Source organism: Mus caroli, unplaced genomic scaffold (genome assembly GCF_978045245.1).
Source record: "Mus caroli unplaced genomic scaffold, Mus_caroli_1 scaffold_9, whole genome shotgun sequence".
Classification (NCBI taxonomy): Eukaryota; Metazoa; Chordata; class Mammalia; order Rodentia; family Muridae; genus Mus; species Mus caroli.
The window spans coordinates 17,252,476-17,273,776 of record NW_028227264.1 but is presented as its reverse complement, the minus strand read 5'-3'; the positions used below and the strand labels follow the sequence as shown (position 1 = coordinate 17,273,776).

Here is a 21,301-nt window from a genome sequence, read left to right as displayed (position 1 = left end):
CAGCTACCCACGACCCCCGCCACAGGATTTTGAGACTGCTGGTGAGTGGAACACAGCTTCTGCTCCAATCTTTAAACAGTGACATCGATAACAACTAACCCCAGAGATTACCAGATGGCGAAAGGTAAACGTAATAATCTTACTAACAGAAACCAAGACCACTCACCATCATCAGAACCCAGCACCCCCACTTCGCCCAGTCCAGGGCACCCCAACACACCGGAAAAGCTAGACACGGATTTAAAAGCATATCTCCTGATGATGATAGAGGACTTCAAGAAGGATTTTAATAACACACTTAAAGAAATACAGGAGAACACTGCTAAACATGCAGAAGACAATAAAGAGGAAGCACAAAAATCCCTTAAAGAATGGCAGGAGAACAATGCTAAAGAGTTACAAATCCTTAAAGAAAAACAGGATAACATAATCAAACAGGTAGAAGTCCTTAATGAAAAACAGGAAAACACATCCAAACAGATGATGGAAATGAACAAAACCATACTAGACCTAAAAAGGGAAGTAGACACAATAAAGAAAACCCAAAATGAGGCAACACTGGAGATAGAAACGCTAGGAAAGAAATCTGGAACCATAGATACGAGCATCAGCAACAGAATACAAGAGATGGAAGAGAGAATCTCAGGTGCAGAAGATTCCATAGAGAACATCGGCACAACAATCAAGGAAAATGTAAAATGCAAAAAGATCCTAACTCAAAACATCCAAGAAATACAGGACACAATGAGAAGACCAAACCTACGGATAATAGGAGTGGATGAGAATGAAGATTTTCAACTCAAAGGACCAGCAAACATCTTCAACAAAATTATAGAAGAAAACTTCCCAAATCTAAAGAAAGAGATGCCCATGAACATACAAGAAGCCTACAGAACTCCAAATAGACTGGACCAGAAAAGAAATACCTCCCGACACATTATAATCAGAACAACAAATGCTCTAAATAAAGATAGAATACTAAAAGCAGTAAGAGAAAAAGGCCAAGTAACATATAAAGGCAAGCCTATCAGAATTACACCAGATTTTTCACCAGAGACTATGAAAGCCAGAAGATCCTGGACGGATGTTATACAGACACTAAAAGAACACAAATTCCAGCCCAGGCTACTATACCCAGCCAAACTCTCAATTAACATAGATGGAGAAACCAAAGTATTCCACGACAAAACCAAATTCACACATTATCTCTCCACGAATCCAGCCCTTCAAAGGATAATAAGAGAAAAAAACCAATACAAGGACGGGAACCACGCCCTAGAAACAACAAGAAGGTAATCCCTCAACAAACCTAAAAGAAGACAGCCACAAGAACAAAATGCCGACTTTAACAACAAAAATAACAGGAAACAACAATTACTTTTCCTTAATATCTCTTAATATCAATGGACTCAACTCCCCGATAAAAAGACATAGACTAACAAACTGGCTACACAAACAAGACCCAACATTTTGCTGCTTACAGGAAACTCATCTCAGAGAAAAGGATAGACACTACCTCAGAATGAAAGGCTGGAAAACAATTTTCCAAGCAAATGGCATGAAGAAACAAGCTGGAGTAGCCATTCTAATATCTGATAAGATTGACTTCCAACCCAAAGTCATTAAAAAAGACAGGGAGGGACACTTCATACTCATCAAAGGTAAAATCCTCCAAGAGGAACTATCAATCCTGAATATCTATGCTCCAAATACAAAGGCAGCCACATTCATTAAAGAAACTTTAGTAAATCTCAAAGCACACATTGCACCTCATACAATAATAGTGGGAGACTTCAACACACCACTATCACCAATGGACAGATCATGGAAACAGAAACTAAACAGGGACACAGTGAAACTAAGAGAAATTATGAATCAAATGGATCTGGCAGATATCTACAGAACATTCTATCCTAAAACAAAAGGATATACCTTCTTCTCAGCACCTCATGGTACCTTCTCCAAAATTGACCACATAATTGGTCACAAAGCAGGCCTCAACAGATATAAAAATATTGAAATTGTCCCATGCATCCTATCAGATCACCATGGACTAAGGCTGATCTTCAATAACAAAATAAATAATAGAAAGCCAACCTTCACGTGGAAACTGAACAACACTCTTCTCAATGATACCTTGGTCAAGGAAGGAATAAAGAAAGAAATTAAGGACTTTTTAGAGTTCAATGAAAATGAAGCCACAACATACCCAAACTTATGGGACGCAATGAAAGCATTTCTAAGAGGAAAACTCATAGCTCTGAGTGCCTCCAAAAGGAAACTAGAGAGAGCACACATTAGCAGCTTGACAACACACCTAAAAGCACTAGAACAAAAGGAAGCAAATTCACCCAAGAGGAGTAGACGGCAGGAAATAATCAAACTCAGGGGTGAAATCAACCAAGTGGAAACAAGAAAAACTATTCAAAGAATCAACCAATCAAGGAGCTGGTTCTTTGAGAAAATCAACAAGATAGATAAACCCTTAGCCAGACTCATTAGAAGGCACAGGGAAAGCATCCTAATTAACAAAATCAGAAATGAAAACGGAGACATAACAACAGATCCTGAAGACATCCAAAACACCATCAGATCCTTCTACCAAAGGCTATACTCAACAAAACTGGAGAACCTGGATGAAATGGAGAAGTTCCTAGACAGATACCAGGTACCAAAGTTGAATCAAGATCAGGTTAATGATCTAAACAGCCCTATATCCCCCAAAGAAATAGAAGCAGTCATTAATAGTCTCCCAACTAAAAAAAGCCCAGGACCAGATGGGTTTAGTGCAGAGTTCTATCAGACCTTCAAAGAAGATCTAATCCCAGTTCTTCACAAACTATTCCACAAAATAGAAACAGAAGGTACTCTACCCAACTCATTCTATGAAGCCACAATTACTCTGATACCTAAACCACAAAAAGACCCAACAAAGATAGAAAACTTCAGACCAATATCCCTTATGAATATTGATGCAAAAATCCTCAATAAAGTTCTTGCTAACCGAATCCAAGAACACATCAAAACAATCATCCATCCTGACCAAGTAGGTTTCATCCCAGGGATGCAGGGATGGTTCAATATACGGAAATCCATCAACGTAATCCAGTATATAAACAAACTCAAAGACAAAAACCACATGGTCATCTCGTTAGATGCGGAAAAAGCATTTGACAAGATCCAACACCCATTCATGATAAAAGTCTTGGAAAGATCAGGAATTCAAGGCCCATACCTAAACATGATAAAAGCAATCTACAGCAAACCAGTAGCCAACATCAAAGTAAATGGTCAGAAGCTTGAAGCAATCCCTCTAAAATCAGGGACTAGACAAGGCTGTCCACTTTCTCCATACCTATTCAACATTGTACTTGAAGTCCTAGCCAGAGCAATTCGACAACAAAAGGAGATCAAAGGGATACAAATTGGAAAAGATGTAGTCAAAATATCACTTTTTGCAGATGATATGATAGTATATATAAGTGACCCTAAAAATTCCACCAGAGAACTCCTAAGCCTGATAAACAGCTTCGGTGAAGTAGCTGGATATAAAATTAACTCAAACAAATCAATGGCCTTTCTCTACACAAAGAATAAACAGGCTGAGAAAGAAATTAGGGAAACAACACCCTTCTCAATAGTCACAAATAATATAAAATATCTTGGCGTGACTCTAACTAAGGAAGTGAAAGATCTGTATAATAAAAACTTCAAGTCTCTGAAGAAAGAAATTATAGAAGATCTCAGAAGATGGAAAGATCTCCCATGCTCATGGATTGGCAGGATCAACATTGTAAAAATGGCTATCTTGCCAAAAGCAATCTACAGATTCAATGCAATCCCCATCAAAATTCCAAATCAATTCTTCAACGAATTAGAAAGTGCAATCTGCAAATTCATCTGGAATAACAAAAAACCTAGGATAGCAAAATCTCTTCTCAAGGATAAAAGAACCTCTGGTGGAATCACCATGCGGGACCTAAAGCTCTACTACAGAGCAATTGTGATAAAAACTGCATGGTACTGGTATAGTGACAGACAAATAGACCAATGGAATAGAATTGAAGACCCTGAAATGAACCCACACACCTATGGTCACTTGATCTTCGACAAGGGAGCTAAAAACATCCAGTGGAAGAAAGACAGCATTTTCAACAAATGGTGCTGGCACAACTGGTTGTTAACATGTAGAAGAATGCGAATCGATCCATTCCTATCTCCTTGTACTAAGGTCAAGTCTAAGTGGATCAAGGAACTTCACATAAAACCAGAGACACTGAAACTTATAGAGGAGAAAGTGGGGAAAAGCCTTGAAGATATGGGCACAGGGGAAAAATTCCTGAATAGAACAGTAATGGCTTGTGCTGTAAGATCGAGAATTGACAAGTGGGACCTCATGAAACTACAAAGCTTCTGCAAGGCTAAAGACACCATCAATAAGACAAAAAAAAACCACCAACAGATTGGGAAAGGATCTTCACCTATCCTAAATCAGATAAGGGACTAATATCCAATATATATAAAGAACTCAAGAAGGTGGACTCCAGAAAGTCAAATAACCCCATTAAAAAATGGGGCTCAGAACTGAACAAAGAATTCTCACCTGAGGAATACCGAATGGCAGAGAAGCACCTGAAAAAATGTTCAACATCCTTAATCATCAGGGAAATGCAAATCAAAACAACCCTGAGATTCCACCTCACACCAGTCAGAATGGCTAAGATCAAAAATTCAGGTGACAGCAGATGCTGGCGAGGATGTGGAGAACTCCATTGTTGGTGGGATTGCAAGCTTGTACAACCACTCTGGAAATCAGTCTGGCGGTTCCTCAGAAAATTGGACATAGTACTACCGGAGGATCCAGCAATACCTCTCCTGGGCATATATCCAGAAGATGTCCCAACCGGTAAAAAGATCACATGCTCCACTATGTTCATAGCAGCCCTATTTATAATAGCCAGAAGCTGGAAAGAACCCAGATGTCCCTCAACAGAGGAATGGATACAGAAATTATGGTACATTTACACAATGGAGTACTACTCAGCTATTAAAAAGAATGAATTTATGAAATTCCTAGCCAAATGGATGGACCTGGAGGGCATCATCTTGAGTGAAGTAACACAATCACAAAAGAACTCACACAATATGTATTCATTGATAAGTGGATATTAGCCCAAAACTTAGGATACCCAAGATATAAGATACAATTTGATAAACGCATGAAACTCAAGAAGAATGAAGACCAAAGTGTGGACACTGTGCACCTTCTTAGAATTGGGAACAAAACACCCAGGGAAGGAGTTACAGAGACAAAGTTCGTAGCTGTGATGAAAGGATGGACCATTTAGAGACTGCTGTATCCAGGGCTCCGTCCCATAATCAGCTTCTAAACGCTGACACCATTGCATACACTAGCAAGATTTTGCTGAAAGGACCCAAATATAGCTGTCTCTTGTGAGACGATGCCGGGGCCTAGCAAACACAGGAGTGGATGTTCACAGTCAGCTATTGGATGTATCACAGGGCTCCCAATGGAGAAGCTAGAGAAAGTACCCAAGGAGCTAAAGGGATCTGCAACCCTATTGTTGGAACAACATGATGTACTAACCAGAACCCCGGAGCTCTTGTCTCTAGCTGCATATGTATCGAAAGATGGCCTAGTCGGCCATCATTGGAAAGAGAGGCCCATTGGACTTGCAAACTTTATATGCCCCAATATAGGGGAATGCCAGGGCCAAAAGAATGGGAATGGGTGGGTAGGGAAGTGGGGGGCGCTATGGGGGACTTTTGGGATAGCATTGGAAATGTAATTGAGGAAAATATGTAATAAAAATATTAAAAATCAAAAAAAAAAAAAAAGAAAGAAACAAAGCACGCAGGTTTGGAATGGAGTCCAGAGATGCTGAGATGAACATGTGGTCTCGGGTCCGGGGTGAGGCACAGAGTATGGTCTATGTGTGCACAGTGTGCGAGTGATGCTGGTTGGGCTGGCCAATGTGCAGGAAAAGCTTAAGTGACTTCAGCAAAGTCATCATAACTTTTAATCCAATAGCTTTCTTTATGAAAATTCTGTTTTTACCTATAGGTTCTGGATATTAGCCTCAAAATCAACAAAATATCCTATAAGCTATAAAATTCAAGAACAGTCTGAGGCTGTTTATTAAACTGTACAAGTGCACGGGAGTTGATTACCACGCCGGTGTCTTCAGTCTGAAGAGCTTCTCAGATGCCTGAATGACCCTGAGATGGTCGTTGGCCAGGACACTGGCTCCCAGAAAAAATCCGACTTCCCAGTAGCTCTGGAGTTTTTCCAAGTTCCCCTTTTTACCCAGAAGGCTACTCAGCTTCACTCCTAGCAGAGGACCAGAAAGCAGAGAGTTACAAGGCAGTGCAGATGTTTCATTTAGATGTACAATTAAGTCTTCATTGTCCTTAAAGATCATAATCGCTCTACGTTTCTGATTACTGAGGACACTGGGCTGGTTTGAAGAAGCCTAGGGAGTGGCGCTATCAGGAGGCGTGACCTTGTTAGAGGAAGTGTGTCACAGTGGAGGCTGTTTTTGAGACCCTCGTCCTAGCTGCCTAGAGGACTGTCTTCTCCTAGCAGCCTTCAGGTGAAGATGTAACTCTCAGCTCCTCCTGCACCATGCCTGCCTGGATGCTGCCATGCTTCCTGCCATGAAGACATTGGACCGAACCTCAGAAAGTATAAGCCAGCCCCAATTAAATGTTGTTCACTATAAGAGTTGCCTTGGTCATGGTGTTTCTTCACAGCAATGGAAACCCTAAGACAGACATAATGTCCTACTAAACAAAATGTACACAGAAGGTAAAAATTATCTCTCAAAACTTGTATTCGTTTTTATGTACTTCTATGTGATTGAGTGTTTTGGGCCACATGAATGTATGTGCCTGCCTGATGCCCTGGGGAGGGGGGAGGGGTCATAAGAGGAAGGGAGATCCTCTAGAACTAGGGTTGTGGATGGTTGTAGGCCACAGTGTGAGTACTGGGAGGTGAACCTGGGTCCTCTACAAGCACAAATGTCCTTACCTGCTGAGTCACCTCTCCCACCCCAGCAAAAATTATCTTTAATTGAAAAATTCAATAGTCATTTATATACCACAGTCTAGAATTTTTACAAATCTATATGTGTATATAAGATGAGAAAATCCAGGATATTTTTGTGTAAGCCCCTTCCTTCTCTTGCTATATCCTGGATTATGAAATAATTTGAAAAGGGATTTTCTTGTGTTTTTTAGCATGGAAAACATGTGAGGAAACTGAAGCACAGATGTGTGTTTGTATGTAATGGATAGTGTGTATTTATATGCAATGTATAGGGTATGTCTGTATGTAGATAGCCCTGAGTCAGTAATGTCCCTGCTTTCCCTTTGTTATGCTGTGGAGGATTTACACGTGTGAAGTGAGCACCTCTCAGCTACATCTCCAACCCATTACTGTCACTGTCTAACAAGGCATGATAACATGATTTGTATTCTCCAACTGTTTTATTATAACTGCCTTGTGTTATTTTGTGCGTTGTATTGATTTACTTAAAATATATCCGTGTAAAACTGCTTAATACTACCGATATCCACTACGTTAAGAATTATTTGAGGCCAGACCTAGTTACACACGCATATACTTCTGGCTTCTGTGGAGGTGGCCAAGATATCAAAAGCTGAAGGTCTGCCTGGGCTATAGAGTGAAATTCACGACCAGCCTAGGCAACTTGCTGAGACTGTCAGGAAGTCAGAGGATAAAGCGGGTGAGGGGAGGTATAGCTCAATGGAAGACCACACATGCAGTATGTGCATGGCTCTGAGTTTAATTCCTAGTATCACCAAAAAATTGTTTTTAAAATGTAAAAATAGAGCAAAAAGGTAGGGCATATCATTGTAACAGGCTACGGGGCATAAGGCCACTCAAGGAAAACATAATTACTACTTAGTAAAGGTTCATTAATAGAAGTTTACTCATTAGCTTGTATTAGTCTAGTTAACATATCAATAATTCGTCTAGCAGAACACATAATCCCTAAGATTTGTGGCCTGTTGGAATATAAACCAGCTTCGAACAAACCAAGTGTAGCTATCTTGCCCTAATATTTCTTGTTAAATCTTTATTACTGCTTAAATGGTCTTTGAGTCAGACATATAATCTTTTTTTTTTTCCCGAGACAGACATATAATCTTATTTAGGGTTTTCACATTAAAATGATTTATATCTATGTCTATTTCATATTTTCTCAGAGAAATATATATTTTACCCTGTTAAAATATTATAACTGAAACAAAATAACAAAAATAGCTAGTTACCTTTTAAAAGTTACTTTTTATTATATAACTTACTTCAACCATAAATACTTCTGAGGAAAATGAGAATTTGGGCATTCTTCACATTTTGAGGATAAAATAAAAAGTGAACAGCTTTGCCACCAGAAAATTTCAGAAGTTGGGAGCAGTTGCACCTGCATATGCAGACACATCACAGGTCTTCAATGGATGTAAAAAAAAAAAAAATGTTTACACAGTGGGCAGGACAAAGGAGATGCTAAAAATCCGTCTACCAGCTTTAGCAGCAAATGAACTTTTCATGACGTTCCACTTGTATAAAAACAGTGAAGTCCAGACGCAATGTAACGGAGAGTCTGCTGCTTAGATGGAAAGCCACAGCAGTCACAGTAAAAGCTCAGCCCTCCGTGTACACAGAAGGTCACTCTAGGGTATTGATCTTTGACTTCAACCATGGCAGAAGTCTGTCAAGTGATCATGACTCCAGCCTTTCAACATTTGAGAAAAAAAGTTTTTAAAATTATTTTTACTTTATTCACTTGTGTGTGTGTGTGTGCTCATATAGTCATGCTCGTACAGTTTGCATGTAGAGGTCAGAGGACAACGTGAGGGACTTTGCTGTTTAATTCAACCATGTGATTTCTGAAAACCAAATTCAGGTCATAAGGTTTTATAGAAAGTGCTATAATCTACTGCCATCTCACCAGCCTCAAAATGTATTATTATCTTTAATAAGAAATAGTATTTTAGCACATGATATGTCATAAATTATTTACCTAAACACAGAAAGTCAAAGCCACGATTTATTACGTTCTTGTATACCTAGCTTTGCCCACTCACTCAATTACTTCTGAATCATGAAGTTCTAAGTGCTGATTTATTTTGGAGACATTTACTCCTTCTGTGTTGACATGCTCTAAGTAAAGGCTAACACACAGCACTGTTGTTCTTTTCCTTGACAGTTGTGAGAATTGTCATGCCCAGTCAGCATTTCCAATCTCGTTTTATTTTGTTTTATTTTACATGATCTTATTATGTATCCCAGACTGGCCTTCAAATTCAGAATCTTCTTGCCTTGACTTACTGGTGCTGGGACCATAGGTACATGGATTAAAACTCTGCCTCCAGCCCCTTTTTAAAGCCCTTGTGATTAACAATCTTTTCCTGTTTGTCTTGCAAGTGAACTTGTATGTCCTTCAAATATGATGCATAAAACCTATTTTTCTATAAAACTATTCATGTTTAATATGGGTGATAAAATATGATTGTAATGTATGTGTTTTTGCTCAGGTGCATGGGTGTGCACGAATATGCTGTCTAAGTGTGTACGGAAGCCAGAGGAGAACAACCTCATGTGTTCCTACTAAGTGACAGAAATCTCTAGCTATACTAGGCTAGTTGGGCAATAAGCCCAGGAGACCCATTTGCCTTTGACTTCTCGGTAGTACAACTACAAGAGTATCCCGCCATTTCAGCTTTGATTTTTTTTTTATTTATATATTTATTTGTTTGTTGGTTGGTTGGTTGGTTGGTTTTTTTGAGACAGAGTTTTTCTGTGTAGCACTGGCTGTTCTGGAACTCCCTCTGTAGACCAGGCTGGTTTCAAACTCAGAGATCAACCTGCCTCTTCTTACCAAGTGCTGGGATTAAAGGTGTGTGCCACCACTGCCCGGCTTATTTTGACTTTTAGTTTTTGTTGTTCCATATAGCTTCTGAGGTTTGAACTCAGGTCCTCATGTTCACAAGGCAAGTACTCTACTGGCAGAGCACCTCCCAGTTTCTCCAGTGTGTCTATATTTATGAGGCTTTTCTTTTTTCACACACATTTATCTATTATGGAACTAAAGATCTTGGTATATAAAATTGTACCTATATTTATGATATTTCCATAGATGTTCTCTTTAGAAGTATTATACTGGGTTCTGGGCTACAACATTTTATTTTCTAAGTGCTAGGATCACGCATGCCCCTGAAACATTTTTAAAGGTGCTTATGCACAATTCCTGATGTACCTGCACCCATTATAATTCACCAAGTCCTTACCAACAGAGTACATTTTTTTTCTATGGACATTTTTGGCTACAGTTGTAAGAAATGAACGTTGTGTCCTTGTTATTTCAAATAATTCCCCCACCATTTCTTTCATCAGACTGTCTGCTTATGTGGTTTAGATTTTAGCACCCAAATCTCATTAGAACTGGCTGACTTGTAAGCATTGAGCTTTCAATAGTATACTTTTTATCACCATGTTTTCAGCTGGTGGCTGCTATTAAATTCAAGGCTATTCTAATGGACTAGGGAGGACACAGAGCTCCCACCGAACACTCATGAGTCGCCTAGCACTGAGCACATTAAAATTGCTGACTGTTCCAATCTACACAGCACAATGAGAGAAGGACTATGTCCATTTGCAACGAGGAGAACAAAGTCCTGAGAGATCCGGCAGCTCCTTAAGAGGCAGAGATTAGTCTTTCATTTTGGTTTTCTATTAGGAAGAGTTCCAAATGTACACAATTATACAATGTTCCATGGTGATGGGGTGGGGAGCCCATGCTCAGGGGTAGAACACTGGCTTAGCACATACAATGTCCAACACACACAGAAGCAAAACATACATGCGTACATGCACACATACACACTTACTACAGTGAATGACCGATTTTGTGACAAATGTTAACATGTTATCATTGTTCCAGCTCCTTGATTATTTTTGCTGAACCGTTTCAAACTAAATCACAAATATAATATTTCATGTTTACAGATTATAAGGAATCTTTAAAATTCCCCTATAAATATCTCCCCATTAAAATTATAATTCCCTGATGTTATATATTATATTGTCCTGACTAAAATAAATGCCCTGCTACCTGAATGTCTCCCATAGCTTTTTTCATAACCAAGGTCATTTCATTTCATTTGTTATTTGTCACCCTGAGTATCTTCTAATCTATCTAATCCAGCCATGCTTCTTCTCCCTATGGCACAGATGCCCCCCCGTCCCCCAACCAAAGCGGAGGTGCCTTCTTATATAATGTCCTTATATTCTGGATCTGTCCACTAGAATCTCCAAGTAGTCCCTGATTTATTTCATTAGATTTCTTGATTCTTTCTAAATGGATAATGGACCTTAGGCTTACATTTATGGTGAGAATGTTTTCGTGAGAGACGCTATAAGCCTCTTAAAATGAAAAAATGCACAGAACAAGGTCACCACTTAAAACAATGACATGAGTTGTGTCACTCGGTAAGCTCCTTCCCTTCTACAGACACATCTGTTCTTTAGTTATTTTGAAGGTTTGTTTGTTTGTTTGGGTTTTTCGAGACAGGATTTCTCTGTATAGCCCTGGCTGTCCTGGAACTCACTTTGTGGACCAGGCCAGCCTCAAACTCAGAAATCCGCCTGCCTCTGCTTCCCAAGGGCTGGCATTAATTAATCTAGCTGTTTGTTATGTATATGGGCACTTTACATACATGTACATCTGTGCATCACATGTGTGAACATATTTTCCTTTGTGATGAGCAGTTTCACCAGAGAACAGCTCAGGTACCAAATGATTATGACACTTTTTAAATAAGGCTCTCTGTGTGATGGGTTTGGCTCTCTCTCACTGAGCATCCTCACCATGGTAACTATTGTTATGACCTCCCCATCAGCAGCAACTGTATCTGCTTTCTACTTTATTAATCAGGAGTCTCCAGGAGAACGTGCCCTCCTTGGGAGTAAGAGCGCATGCAATAATCTCCAAGTGGACAAGAGCATCAGGACGGGAAAGCCAGAACGTCCTCCTAACAGGAAGCGAGGGCATTTCACCTTTCCCTTCCAGGCTCTGGTTTTCTAAAACAGTGGCCACCTTCATAAGTGACAAAAGGAGTTCCTTGTGGTCGGTAACAAATTTTGTTTCTGTCTTAATTTTTTTCTTATCTTTATGGACGCCTGGATTTTATATTCAGTAACAATCATTACAGTTCATCATTTTTACTGTTTTGAGGTTTTGGTTGTTCTGGCTTAGTTTGAGGTTTTTGGTTTGTTTGTTGGTTGGTTTTGTTGTTGTTTTTTAGGTGGAATTGAACAGCCAAGGCAGTCACTGAACTTCTGACCCTCCTGCCTCCATTCCTGGGTTCTGGGATTATAGGTGTGGCCACCACACCACTTCTTTGGCGTTGGGGATTGAACCCAGGCCTTCCTGCTTGCCTGTCAAGCACTTTACCAGCATGAGCTATAGTCCAGGCTCGGTTGATAATTTTTATGTTCAGAAAAAAAATGAGATTAAGGTAGTAACTTGTCTCATTTCCAAACACAAGGTTCTTTTCCCCACATCATTACTGATGTGGATCTAAACAGTAATTCGGACTCTCCATAAAATGTACCATAGTTTAAAATTCCCACAGAGGATGTGAGAAACTATTTTTTAATTTGGTTAATGTTAGAATATTAATTTTCAAGACTATGAAGCTGAAAATAGACAGAGGATTTAAGATGTGATCCTGTGTTTTAAATGCTAGCTCTAAGTACTTGAACCACCAATTTGTATCCAAAAATGAGGATCTATGAAGCAATTGGTATAGTCTTAAACAAACCCATAACTGTAATTAAGAGTTTGTGATATTAATCCCAGCACTCGGGAGGCAGAGGCAGGCGGATTTCTGAGTTCGAGGCCAGCCTGGTCTACAAAGTGAGTTCCAGGACAGCCAGGGCTACACAGAGAAACCCTGTCTCGAAAAAACCAAAAAAAAAAAAAAGAGTTTGTGATGGCTTGGCCTGACTTGAATGTCTGTCTCTAAGGCTTGTGTACCAAAAGCTCGAGGCTTAGTATAGTGGTACTGGGCAGTATCAGAACCTTTAATAAGCAGAGCCTTATGGGAGCTGGTTAGCTCATGGGAGTTAGTATCCTCATGTCTTTAGAAGGGATCAGGTAGTTCCTATGGGGCCTTCTTTGAGACTCTCATAGGAATAAGAGTGAGGTGTTACACAAGAAAGAGCAAGTCCTGTCACCAGATCATACCCTTATTCCGGCATCACCACATAACTGTTCCTTGTTGACATCCACCACAATGGGATACAGCCAAGAGATCCCCAGGGACTACATCAATGGGGCTCCTAGACCTCGGACTTTCAAGCTGCAAACCTGTGGTCTAAGTAAACTATTCATTCTTTGGTATTCTGTTATAGCAGCAGAAAATGGACTATAGATCCATTTTGGCTATGGATCATGACAATTAAGAATTATTTCTTACATTAGAAATGTGAAGGCTTCAGATTTAGTGATCTTTTTTATCAGATTTTAAGTTTTAATTTTTCCCTGCATAAAAAGCAAACTAAGAAGATGCCATAAAAGAAAAATGATTATTATAATGGTTTAGTAATTCAGAATAATTTATGTTTTAAGACGCCAACACAATGAATGTAAGAAGTTATAAATTTAAATTTTTGATTAGAGAATTAAATGAAATAAATATATTTAAATATGTCAGACATTCCATTAGACTACTTTTCCCTTATATAATACTTACTATTGTCATATTAGCTTATTAATTTATTTACATAAACCATTTTTCCTAAAAATACATATAATCTAAACTTCCTATATACAAATTAGTTTTGCCGAGCGTGGTGGCGCACGCCTTTAATCCCAGCACTCGGGAGGCAGAGGCAGGCGGATTTCTGAGTTCGAGGCCAGCCTGGTCTACAAAGTGAGTTCCAGGACAGCCAGGGCTATACAGAGAAACCCTGTCTCGAAAAACCAAAAAAAAAAAAAATTAGTTTTAGGTCAACTCAGTTTTGATTGGCATAATTTATGACTAAATAAAATATAACCTAGAAAGCTAGATATCATCTCGTGCTTGAATAGAAATTATGGTACACACGATAGAGCATTGTATAAACCTAAGACTTATATCTTAGGGCAGCTACAATTCACCATGAGTCATACTGTAAGTCTTCATATAGAGTGAAACACCCTGACTTAAACAATTTAATTTTGTGTGTGTGCATATCTCTTGTGTGTAAGGAGGGTGCACATGTGCATGTAGGAGGTAGGTGTGTGTGTGTGCAAATGCATGTGGAATATACTGGTCAACCTCCAGTGTGGCTCTTCAGGTGCCGACCATCTCAGTCTTTGTTTCCTTGTGAGATAGGTTCTCTTGCTGGCCTAGAGCTCACCAAGTAGACTAAGCTGTCTAAACAGGGAAGCCCAGCGATGATGTCTGACTGCACCCACCTCCCCAACGAAGAGGACTACAAGTGGCCCATCACATCAAGCTTTGTTATGCGAGCAGAGGGGGACCAGTCAACCTCGTTACATTTTCCTGATGGCATAGCATGCACTTTTACCAAATGAGTTATGTCCCCAGTTCAGAAATTTTAAAGTCAACTTTGTTTTTGAATGGGTGTTCAACATCCGTTGTGAGTTCTCCTTGGAATAAAATACAGTGTTTACTTGGTGAAGTAACATTACAGTTCTCCCAATCTCAAAGTGCTGACTGCTCTCATCTGCACACCACATAAAAATGAGATCAAGAATAAGTGCATCTCCAAACCACTGCTACTGCTCGACAGGCAGATGCAAATCAAGTCAAATCCCATGAGGACTAAAAGGCTCCAACAAAACTTCATTTTGTGTTCCAAGGCACAGCAACCACAATATTTGGACCACTGATGCAGGGGAAGTTTGGGCTATGATAGAGCTTTTAAATTAAGATGGAATATTTTAGTGTCATTTCTGAAAGGACCAAGTTGATGTTTATTTTTGTTTTCTGGTTTTAGTTATCAACCAAAAACTTATTCCACTTGATTTTCGACAAAAGGTGGAAGAAGTGATCTAATTAACCAGCAGAAGGTGTCAGGCAGAGCTTGCTGCGCTAATATACAGCAATCGCCAGTACTCACTATTAGATTTTTATCATCCCTTCAGCCTGGGACGCTATTTAACCTCAAAAGTGTCTTAGGACAGTGCAGGATGGAAACCTTGAAAGCCCTTCCCAGATGATTTTTTTTTTCTTGTTTTTTTTCGAGACAGGGTTTCTCTGTGTAGTCCTGGCAGTCTTGGAACTCACTTTGTAGACCAGGCTGCCTGCCTCTGCCTCCCGAGTGCTGGGATTAAAGGCATGCACCACCACCACCTAGCAGATCTACTTTTTCTTAGAGACACCTAAATAAACCATTTTCAACTTTAAAATATTAAGAATTTTTTCTTTTATAATGAATAATTTAATTAATGCAATTTTCCTTTTATTTTTCCTCTTGCAAAAATAAGCCCGTGGTAATAATTCCTGCAAGTGCTGGGAAGGTCCCAAAGGAGGGGTTTAGCCATTTACCAGGACAATTCTGGTTTCAACAGAAGATAGGCCAGGATCTAGACGCAAACAATAAAAATGCTTTTGAAGCCGAAATCACAGAAAACTGATTCCCAAAGCTATGATTCCTGATTTCGTTAAACTCCAGAAGACCAGCAAAAGAGAAGGGCACATTCTATCAAGGGCAGTACTTCAGAAACAGTGTCTGAGGCGTCCACCAAGAGTGACACCTACATTGCTGCTACTCTAGGGGTTTTGCAGGCAGGCTTCATCCACCACCAAGAAATCACAGGGGTACTTGTGATTGAGGCAAAAACAAACAAACAAACAAAAACAAAAACAAACCAGAAGTCAGTCAGTCAGTCAAACAGCTAGCTTGCCTGCTGTCCATCCATCCTTCCCTCTCTCCCTCCCTCCTTCATTTCCTCTCTCTCTCCCCTGCCTCCCTTCCCTTCCTTCCATTTTAGTTTTGTTCTTGTCTTGAGGCTCAATCTCATGTAGCCCAGGCTATCCTCAGACCCACCATGTAGCTGAGGATGCTCTTAGACTCCTGGTACTCTTAGCTCCACCCCCCAAGTGCTGGGCCTACAGGTTTGCATCACCCCACTCAGCTGTCTCTTTGATTTTTGTTTTCTTTTGAAAGCACCAGGAACACACAATTTTATACACATCTGATATTCCACAAAGCTAACTGTACCTGGGGACTGGGGACTGAATGAAGAATCAGTGTGAGTTTGAGTTTTAACAACATGAACCAAGACCTTGAGAAAAAGTAAAGGTGTGAGTTATAGCCCAATGCTAGAATTCTGTACAGCAGTATGAGAGTCTGATCCGGAGACCCGGATCACACCCTGACACACACGAGTTCTGATGAGACAGAATATCAAATGTAAGGTTCATCTCCTGTGCACCAACTTTCTTGATTTTCTTTAAAAATATCAAGCTGCAATTACCAACTTTCCGAAGCTCAAAAGAAGATTCAAACTGGTGCCCAGCCGCCAGCAAGAGAACTGCATAATTAATCCCTGACTGTAGTGTTGGCTCAGACTCAAATGCCTTTTTGAACCTATGAAAAAAAAAAGATTACAAGTTTACTTTCTCAATCATGAAACCCTGGGTGTGCAGTAACTTCTGTTTGCATAACTTCAGTGCCCAAGCACAAATTATTCCATTGGCTCCCATCCCAGAATCTAGTGTGCTATTAGGATTTAATGCTTAAGCAATTGCGCACCCATGACTCCCCAGCTCCCCCAAATCTGACACTTAACTCCCCCACAACCTACTGACCCTACCTTTTAAAAACTTTCTTATTTTCAAACAACTATCAGAAACATAGGAATGTGTATGACTGATATTTTAAAAACGAAGACCCAAGCACTTTCTTTTTTTTTCTTTCTTTCTTTTTTTTCCTGTCTTGGGATACACAAAGCTTTCACCGAGCAGTATCATTCTGGCAATGCCCTGAAAGGATGGGGACCCAGTAAGTGGTAGAAACAATGGCAAAAGGCCAATTACAGGAAGAAATTTACAAAGTCCAAGGCTGGGCTGCTGCACACAAGTTTTGGCTGGAAGGGCACAAAGCCGTTTCTGAATATGGATGGGCCTGAGTTTCAAGCTTGGAGAGCTCACTGGAAAGGGCTTGGCTATCTACTACAGTTTTTAAGGTAGCACATACTAGGGCCAAGGAGAGCTCACTGGAAAGGGCCAGTGCTTGGCTATCTACTACAGTTTTTAAGGTAGCACATACTAGGGACAAACTGAGGGATTCCACACATGCACTATTAAGCAGGCAATGATATCCATAATTATTTCATTTGGACACATGAAGAAGAATAGGGAAAATATAAACATTCCCAACAGAATCTGTTTGAGATGAGCATGTGAGAAACGTGAATCTCTATTCAAAAAGAAAATCGCAATGAAGGAAACATAGGCTAAATTCTTAATAAATGACAATTTGAAGATACATTAAAAGAAGATTATATAAGGAAAATTATTATAGAAGTTATTTTATTTAAATCATAGCTAAAACGTAAGAAAAGCAAAACTGTGGTAGAGGGCAGACTACTGTATTTATATTCTTGGCTTTCATATATACTTGATATTTCCCATAATTTAAAATAAGTTAAACATTAAGCAAATATACATCTCTCTGAAGTTCCCACGTCTTCCCTAAGGGGCTTACTTTTAAGGAAAACAAATGTCCAAATCCAATCAAGAAAACCCCAAATAATTATTCATCATTATTTGGCTCTGTATTTATATACTTGCAGATTATTAAAGGAAATCCCAACTATACAAAGTTTTTGTACATCTTTTTAGAAATATAGGTATTTCCATTCTAAATGGAGAACCAAGGTCATATCAAGGGACATTATAACTTACAAGTCTTCACGGTCTTTGTTTTATGTCTTAGCGGTCTTTGTTCAACAGACATTTGGATATTTCCAATAAAAAAGTGTAGGAAATGAAAGAAAACTTTAATTTCTTAAAGTAATATAAACTATATAATATTATTCAACAAGGAACCAATGAGCGCAGAGTACCCTACCCATGATAGACTATGACCTTCTGAAACCGTGAGCCCAAACAAGCCCTTCCTCTCCCAAGTTGTTTTTGTCAGGTACTTCTTCCACAGCAACAAGGAAAGCAACCAACTCAAGAGGGAAACAAGTACAAACTGCACTTTATATATGTCTGGAGATTGCTATAAAGCAACAACATCATTGAACTAAAAAACTCTAGAGAAAATACCCCAAAAGACAAACATTATAATGTTTTTTCTTCTATGTGGAAGTTAGCATTTAAGCACTTAGTAGGCATGCCTCAATGTATAAAACCACAGAGGACAGGTATAGAGTAAGAAGTTAGAGGGCAAGGGAAATAGACTATACAGTTATGGAGAGACAGTTGGGGGATACTGGAGCCGGCACACTAAACAGGGAGAGGAGAAAGAAGAGAAAGGTAAGCTAAGTGATACAGAGAGCACTAAGGGCCATTTGAGGGGTCATATGGAAGCTTAATACTGTAGAAGTTTCTTTAAAAAAAAAAAAAAAATATATATATATATATGAAAGAAACTTAAATGGATTCACCAATTAACATGGAAGCCTTAACTACACACCTTTTGCCAAGTGAAACCTCCAGTGTCAGGAATGGGTTGTGTCTTAGTCAGGATTTCTATTCCTGCACAAACATCATGACCAAGAAGCAAGTTGGGGAGGAAAGGGTTTATTCGGCTTACACTTCCATGCTGCTGTTAATCACCAAAGGAAGTCAGGACTGGAACTCAGACAGGTCAGGGAGCAGGAGCTGATACAGAGGCCATGGAGGGATGTTCTTTACTGGCTTGCTTCCCCTGTCTTGCTAAGCCTGCTCTTTTATAGAACCCAAGACTACCAGCCCAGGGATGGTCCCACCCACAAGGGGCCTTTCCCCCTTGATCACTAATTGAGAAAATGCCTTACAGTTGGATCTCATGGAGGCATTTCCTCAACTGAAGCTCCTTTCTCTGTGATAACTCCAGCTGTGTCAAGTTGACACAAAAATAGCCAGTACAGGTTGCATCTAGTTGTTGCAAAGAACCAACATGGAAACCCCAAAACATCTCAGGCTAATGCCAAGGCTACTGGTTGTTCTCCACAGATGGTAAGGCCTTATTGATATCATCAATCACGGAGAGATCAAGGTGGTGCCTACCAAGACCTTTCACCCCTACCGTTCATGGTACTGGAAGGTACTCTGTATGCTACCAGAGGAAAAGGATAAACACTACCCCAGCTAACTACCCCAGGTACAGACTCTGCCGCCTACAACAGTAACCTGCCTGCATGATGTGCTGGTGCAACAGTAGCCCATGTGTTGTGAGAATAACCAACCATCTTCAGATTGAACTTAAGAACTACTCCATGAGATAAAATCAATGCCTGAAACTGCTCAGTAACCAAGACCTTGAGATTTAGATGGGCTATGGGCCAGGAGATAACCAAATTCAAATACTATTGTTCTGCTAAGGGAACAGCAATAAAATGACTCCTAATAACATACTGCTAACACGGAGACTCAGAATGGGACAATGTGCAGAGACTGAGAGATTTTGGAACACTCAGTCCTAAATGCAATGTCTTCAAGCCCTTCTGCTCAGGGCTCAGGGAGCTATGGGGAAGAGGAGGCAGAACGAGCTGAGGGGATGGGTGACTCCAAGGAAACAGTGCCTTCCACATACAACAAGGACGGATGCACATATGAACTCATCATGCCGGCATAAGTTCAAACCAGACAGAGCTCCATCATCGTGCTGAGACAGGGAAGTGGACAGAGGCTTGTACCCCTTTCCAGGAGGCTATCACTAACTGACATTTCCTTGCAAAGGAAGAATTAGTTCTCTTCTGTGGAGTCTCACTAGGCATATTAACTATACTGAAGGGCTGGCTGGCCCCAGGTCCAGCAGTAGATAATCATCATAAAATTTGTAGACTTTTAGCTTTATATTGTACTGGCTAGTTTTATGTCAACCAGAGGCAAGCTAGAGTCATCAGAGAAGGAGCCTCAAGGGAGAAAATTCCTCCTTAAGATCTGGCTATAGGGCATTGGCTTAATTAGTGACCAATGGGGGAGGGACCAGCCCATTGTGAATGGTGCCATGCCTGGGCTGGAGGTCCTGAGGTCTGTAAGAAAGCAGGCTGAGCAAGCCATGCAGAGCAAGTCAGTAAGCTGCATCCTTCTATGCCCTCTGCATTGGTTCCTTCCTTCCCTGCCTGAGTTTCTGCCCTTACCACGTTTGATGATGAACTGTGATATGGAAATAAGGCCTTTCCTCCTCAAGTTACTTTTGGTCATGGTGTTTCACCGTAGCAATAGTAACCCTAAGACACTTTGGTGGGACAGTGGTTGTCTCCCTGGCCTTTTGCTTGTACATTATAGTTTCTAATTTTGGTTATTTATGGAGAGATGGAGAGAGTCAGTCTCTCTCTCTCTCTTTCTCTCTCTCTCTCTCTGTGTGTGTGTGTTTCCTGTCTTCCTTATTTGTTTTCTAAAGAGAGAAATAGAAAGAAGGTGGGTGAAGAGGTCAGGGGGACTCTGAAAGGAGTTGGAGGAGAGGGAACTGTAATTGGAATATATTATATGAAACAATCTTTTTTCAATTAAAACATGATGTCACTCCAAAAACCATGAAATTTGCATATCTCTAAAGTAAAGTAAAATTCTAGAGACAGAAATGTTCTTCTAAGCAGAGCTGGGTGCTGTTGATAATGAGGCCACGCCTCTCCCTGGCATAGGCAGGGATTCCTGCCTATCTGAAGGTCTGTCTGGGAGAAGTGAAACTCATGGAGTACTGGATAATTGTAGAGGCTGGAAATAGAGCCTCAGACAACAGGGCTTTTTCCCATAGGATGTGTTGAAGGATCGGTTGGGTTCTATAGCAGTCTGGAATGGGGCATGCTCGGACAGCAGAGTGAAAATTAATGTCTGCTCATGTCCAAGTCTCACCAGGTTAACATCTCCGTAGGCAAAGGAGCTTGGACATAAAAGTCTCAGTCTAAGGATGTTACTGCAGTTGTGGAGATGTCTCAGCAAGCACGAGAGCAAAACGGCTTGTGCCTAACTCGGCACAGGCCACATTTCTGTGTTGTGCACTCGGCAGATGGTTTGTCCTGCTCCACTCTGCTCTCCCTCTGAGAACCCGGCCTAAAGGAGCAGCCACTAGTGGAAT

General features: G+C 40.2%; 1 protein-coding gene across 1 annotated transcript in view; it reads right to left on the bottom strand.

Annotated features, from left to right (window-relative positions):
* Window positions 1–21,301, bottom strand: part of Map3k5 (mitogen-activated protein kinase kinase kinase 5) — a 208,895-nt gene that overhangs the window by 87,759 nt on the left and 99,835 nt on the right. Inside the window, exons 8-9 of the mRNA XM_021174435.3 lie at window positions 16,542–16,654; window positions 6,193–6,352 (exon numbers count right to left, since the gene is read on the bottom strand). Of these exons, the coding sequence (XP_021030094.1) occupies window positions 6,193–6,352; window positions 16,542–16,654 (273 nt within the window). The remainder of the gene's footprint in view (window positions 1–6,192; window positions 6,353–16,541; window positions 16,655–21,301) is intronic.